General features: G+C 48.3%; 1 protein-coding gene across 1 annotated transcript in view; it reads left to right on the top strand.

Moving 5' to 3' along the window:
- The first annotated feature begins 1,855 nt into the window (after positions 1 to 1,855).
- TTLL8 (tubulin tyrosine ligase like 8) overlaps positions 1,856 to 6,169 on the top strand; it is a 42,081-nt gene continuing 37,767 nt past the window's right edge. Inside the window, exons 1-2 of the mRNA XM_068561998.1 lie at positions 1,856 to 2,219; positions 2,496 to 2,594. Coding sequence (XP_068418099.1) covers positions 1,856 to 2,219; positions 2,496 to 2,594 — 463 coding nt within the window. The remainder of the gene's footprint in view (positions 2,220 to 2,495; positions 2,595 to 6,169) is intronic.

Raw genomic sequence — 6,169 nt, 5'->3', positions numbered from 1 at the left:
CTCCCGAGGTGGTCTAACCACAGGAGCAGTGGCACGGGGCCCCCAGGTGAGGGAGGGGCCCACGCTAGAGCTGAATTCTCCAGGCACTGATATTTGGGCAACCACGGGTCTCCGGGTTCCCGGTCCAACCAGTGACCGGCTGCCGGTGTCTGCTCCTCCGAACCTCGCCCGGCCTCCCTGCCCTGCTTTTGTTGAGCACCTACTGTCCGCGGCCAGCACACACACCGTGCGTGGATCTCACCCATTTCGGCTCTTCTCTTCTTGGGGGCCCAGCCCGCTGAGTGAGCGTGGATTCCTTGACGAGGGCAGAGCTGCTTCCGCCCCGTCTCGAGAGCCCGTGGAGCTACCTCCCCCGGAGCCGGGGGTGCAGGGCGGCCCCCACCCCCAATGCGCAGCTTTCCCCACGTGAAACCCACCTGCCTGCATTTCTGCTCTCTCTGTACTTAAACCCACTCTTTCCGGAAGGGCCCCCGTTCGGTGGCCCTGGTCCATGTACGGGTGTCCTACACAGCCAGTGGAGACCCAGCTCAGCAGCGGTCAGCCTGCACCCATCCTGAGCCCTCTGTCAACGATGCTGGGGTCGACCCCGTCCACTGTGGCAGGTCAGTGTTCTCTGGGGTGGGGCCGTTGTCCAAGGCTCTGAAAACTGACAGCTCACATCTCCACGTCTCGGTGGCCTCCGTGTCCCGGGCGGGCCAGGAAGACAAATGCCTTGGTCAGTTCCCCAAACAAGCACGGGGTCAGCAAGGTGGCTCTCACCTGCACACGAGCAGACCCCACCCAGACGCAGCCCGCGGGGCCACCTCCCCTTCCTGCAACTCCCCAGCCTGGACAGGAGCCACGGGGACAGGGCAGGTGATGCTGATGTCTCCTGGGGGTCCAGAAAGTCTGAGCCTTAGAGCTGGAATGAGGTGCCTGGGGACTTAACACAGGCCTGCACTTTGTTATTTCAGAGAGAGCTTGAAAAATCCACACAAATGGGGTTTTAAAAGTGTATAGTCCTGTCTCTGTCAATTTACATTTTTGTGTGATATAGTTTAATACTGCCTGAGCAATAAATGCTAACATGTCAATGTGGCCCAGTGGCCTATTTAACTCTGGGTCTCTGGGTATTTCCATGCCCAGGTCTGAAACAACTGAGAGGTAAAGCATAGGAGGGGGATGGGGGCAAGGGCCACTTTTTAATTTATTCATGATTTATGTTGCCCTGAGCCCGTCTGCAGTGGGATCTGGTGGAGATGGGAAAGGCACTGGGGCCCACCCAGGGGAATGCCCACCACCCCTCACTGAGTGGGCGCAGAACCTCACTTTCGGGTTATCTTGGGAAGTTAAATGCAAAATAAAGATTTTTAAACCAAATAAAGATGACATCTAGATTTGGGAAAGTTACCAGGAGGTAGGCACTGATGGGGTGGGTGGATCTTTCCTACTCACCCCTCCCTCCACAAAGATGCTGGACCAGAGAGGCGGGACATCTGGGTGGGGTGGGACACTGGCCGATGCTGGGAACCCCCGGGGCGGCGGCTCAGGCCCCACGAGTGACCCTGGGGACACCAGAGCACACTCCCTGGTGGGCTGGGGGCGTTCTGCTGGGGGACATCGGATGTTAAATGCGGAGGGAGGCCCGAGGTGTGGACCAGAAAGAGGCCCGAGGGTCCCAGGACAGAGCCTGCCCTGGACAGCCCGGCTGGTTCCGCAGGGGCGGGGGCCTGGGTGTGGCCCTCGGGTCTTTATGACTTGGGGGGCTCTGACGGCCAGGGCGGGTCTGTGTGACCCTGACACCCGGAGCGGGGCGGGACCGCGTGATCCCAGGCGGGGCGCGCGCCACTCGCGGGCCCTCCTCCCCGCGGACACCATGCCCGGCCCCCGGCGCCCCGGCCCCCGCGCGGGCCGTGGCCGCGCCTCGGACTGCAGCCCCTGCCGGGGACCCCGCCTGGGTGCCCCCGACCGCGGCCTGTGGGACCCCACGCCCCCCGCGCGCCGTCGTCCTCGGAGCCGCACTCTGAGCCACTCCCGGAGCCGCTCCCGCCGCCCCCTGCCGCCCGCGCGCCCGCGCAGCCCCACGCCCCGCGCCGGCCGCCGCCGCGCCGCGCTCCCCGGGCCTCGCTGCCGGCGCCCCGGTGCTGCACAATGCGCCGCGCGGCCCGGGCCCGTCACCCCGGGCAACCGGAGGACGCGGGACAGCGCGACTGGGGGCGAGAGCACGGGCCCCGGCCCGGGTGAGCACGGGAACAACCGCCCTCCGCCCCTCCGCCCCTCCGCCCTGGGATTCTAGACCACCCCCGCGGAGTCCCGGACCTACCCTTCCTTCGGAACTCCTGACCGCCTCCCTACTCCAGACCTGCCCAGCCCTCCACCTCTGGACCCCGCCTTCGGACCCCCCCACCCCGACCCTAGCCTGCGCCCCCCCCAACCCCAGACTTCCCCCTCCACCCCAGCCCTGCTCTCGCCCCTCTGAGCTCCCTGCTTCTATCAGCACTGATACCCCCTTGCAGGGGTCCAGGCAGTGGAAGGGAGGAAGGGCGAGGTGCCCGAGGCCGAGGCCGGAATGGAACCGTCCGCGTCATCGGAAGCGGAGCAGAGAGGAGAATCTAGTCAGTATTGTCCTGCGCCCGCCGCCCTGGGTTTCCTGAAAGGGACCGCCGAGCTCAGGCTCGGGGAGGGGGCATCTGTCTGTTCTGTTGATCTGTCTGCCCGTCCTTATTCTTAAGTACCTGCTTTAATTCCAGGAGCCTCGTAATAAGTCTTAATATTTCTCTGACTTTGTTTTTTCAAGATGTGCTCAGGTTTTCTTGCATTTTTAGAATCAATTGTTAATATAAACCCCCCCAACACACACACACACACACACACACACACACACACACACATACGAGTCCTGCTGGGATTTTGTGATTCCATTGAATGTGTAGATCAATTGGGGTGAGAACTAACATCTTAATATCCAGACTTCTGACCATGAACAATAGCTCTTTCATTCTTGTCAGTAAGGTTCCCACGTTTAGTTACAGATGTGCAAGACCTTTTGTTAGAATCACTCCCGGATAATCCATGCTTAACACTGCTGTAGGTGGCATTTTTGAGTTTCATTTTCTAATTGTCTCTAGTGTATAGAAATACAGTTGAATTCATTTTCCTGGCTTGGTGGTTGATGACCTTGGTAAATACACTACTAACTCATATAATTAGATTTGTCACATACACAATCATCACCTGCAGATCTTTTCAGTCTTTGTACCTCTTATTTCCTTTTCTTGCATTATTGCATGGGCTAGCACTTTTGAGTATAATGTTGAATAGATATGATATAGTGGACATCTTTTTTTGTTTCCACACTCAGGAGGAAAGTGCTCAGTGCTTCACCATGAAATATGATGTATAAGGTTTTTTTATTTTTTAAACATGATTTTTTTTTCACATTTCTTTGTCAAGTTTTCTTTGGCAAATTTATCTAAAATATTAAATTTTCATTTTAGAACCTAGTTTATAGTTATATAACAGAGGTCCTAAACTGATCCAGGTTCACCAGAATACCTTTCTGTAAGCTCTAATGGTTAATATTTTCCCTATAAAATGTACAAGTGTCTTTTAATTAAGTTGTCATTCACAAAAATTATAAATTAAACACCTATAAATTCTTGTTGCTATAAGTTTTAAAGGAAGTTCCCTTTATTCCTGGTTTACTGAGAGTTTTAAAACAAATAGTTATTACATTTTATCATATGTTTCTTCTGCATATTTTTTCCTTTAGTCTATCAAATGATTATGCTATGGATTTTCAAATATTAAACAAACTTTGTATCCCTAGAACAAATAGCACATGGTCAAGTGTACTGTTTTATGTCACTGGATTTGATTTACAAATATTTTAAGATTTTTGTGTCTATTTTTATGAGCAAGATTGGCTTGTAATATTTCTTTCTTTTAAAAAGGTCCTTGTCAGATTTTGGTGTTAAATGCATGACCTCATAAAAAAATCTTGAAAAAGAAAAAAAAAAGAAAGGGTTGAAAAGGCTTTTCTACCTTCCTCTTTAGTGAAAGGGTTTATATGGGGGTTCTTCTGGGTTTTTTTTTTCTGAAATATTTGGACAGATTGACCTGTAATGCCATCTAGGCCTGACTTCATTGTGGGAAACATTTTAAATATGGAGTTAATTTGTTTAACAGAAATAGGCCCATCTGGATTTTCTATTTCTTTTATGTCACTTTTGATAAGCAGTGTCGTTTAAGGAAAATGTCCATTTCATATGAATTGCCAAATTATTGACATGTGGATGTTCATAATATCTTTTTTTATTGAAGTATAGTTGATTTACAATGTTGTGTTCATTTCAGGTGTACAGCAAAGTGATTCAGCTATATATATATGCTTTTTCAGATTCTTTTCCATTATAGGTTATTACAAGATATTGTTCCCTGTGCTATACAGCAGGTCCTTGTTGTGTATTTATTTTGTAGATAGTAGTGTGTATCTGTTAATCCCAAACTCCTAATTTATTCCTCCCCCCCACCTTTCTCCTTTGGTAACCGTAAGTTTGTTTTCTATATCTGTGAATCTATTTCTGTTTTGTAAATAAGTTCATTTGTATCATTTTTTTAGATTCCACATATAAGTGATATCAAATGATATTTGTCTTTCTCTATCTGACTTACTTCACTTAATATGATAATCTCTAGGTCCATCCATGTTGCTGCAAATGGCATTATTTCATTCTTTTTTGTGGCTGAGTAATATTTCATTGTATATGTATATATATGTATACCACATCTTCTTTATTCATTCATCTGTTGATGGACATTTAGGTCGCTTCCATGTCTTGGCTACTGTAAGTAGTGCTGCTGTGAACATGGGGGTGCATGTACCTTTTCAAATTAGAGTTTTCGTCTTTTCCAGCTATACACCCAGGAGTGGGATTGCTAGATCATATGGTAACCCTATTTTTAGTTTTTTAAGCAACCTTCATTCTCTTCTCCATAGTGGCTACACCAATTTACGTTCCCACCAACAGTGTAGGAGGGTTTCCTTTCCCCACACCCTTTCCAGCATTTATTATTTGTAGACTTTTTTTAAAAAATAAATAAATTTATTTATTTATTTATTTTTGGCTGTGCTGGGTCTTCGTTTCTGTGCGAGGGCTTTCTCTAGTCATGGCGAGTGGGGGCCACTCTTCATCGCGGTGCGTGGGCCTCTCACCGTCACGGCCTTTCCTGTTGCGGAGCACAGGTTCCAGACACACAGGCTCAGTAGTTGTGGCTCACGGGCCCAGTTGCTCTGCGGCATGTGGAATCTTCCCAGACCAGGGCTCGAACCCGTGTCCCCTGCACTGGCAGGCAGATTCTCAACCACTGCGCCACCAGGGAAGCCCCTCTTTGTAGACTTTTTGATGGTGGCCATTCTGACTGGTGTGAGGTGATACCTCATTGTAGTTTTGGTTTGCATTTTTCTAGTAATTAGTGATATTGAGCATCTTTTCATGTGCCTATTGCCATTTGTAAGTCTTCTTTGGAGAAATGTCTGTTTAGATCTTCTAAATCCCATTTTTTGATTGGGTTGTTTGTTTGTTTGTTTGATACTGAGCTGTTTATATATTTTGGAAATTAATCCCTTGTCAGTTGCATCGTTTGCAAATTTGTTCTTCCAGTCCATAGGTTGTCTTTTCATTTTGTTTATGGCTTCCTTTGCTGTGCAAAAACTTTCAAGTTTAATTAGTTCCCATTTGTTTATTTTTGCTTTTATTTTCATTACTTTAGGAGATGGATCAAAAAAATATTGCTGCAATTTATGTCAAAGAGTGTTCTCCCTATGTTTTCCTCTAGGAGTTTTATCCAGTCTTACATTTAGGTCTTTAATCCATTTTGAGTTTATTTTTGTATATGGTGTTAGAGAATGTTCTAATTTCATTCTTTTACCTGTAGCTGTCCAGTTTTCCGAGCACCACTTATTGAAGAGGCTTTCTTTTCTCCATTGTATATCCTTGCCTTGTAGATTGATTGACCATAAGTGCATGGGTTTATTTTTGGGCTCTCTATCCATTGATCTATATTTCTGTTTTTGTGCCAGTACCATACTGTTCTGATTACTGTAGCTTTGTAGTATAGTCTGAAGTCAGGGAGTGTGATGCCACCAGCTCCATTCTTCTTTCTCAAGATTGTTTTGGCTATTCAGGGT

Source organism: Eschrichtius robustus, chromosome 13 (genome assembly GCF_028021215.1).
Source record: "Eschrichtius robustus isolate mEscRob2 chromosome 13, mEscRob2.pri, whole genome shotgun sequence".
Lineage (NCBI taxonomy): Eukaryota > Metazoa > Chordata > Mammalia > Artiodactyla > Eschrichtiidae > Eschrichtius > Eschrichtius robustus.
This window is presented reverse-complemented; position numbering and strand designations above follow the sequence as displayed.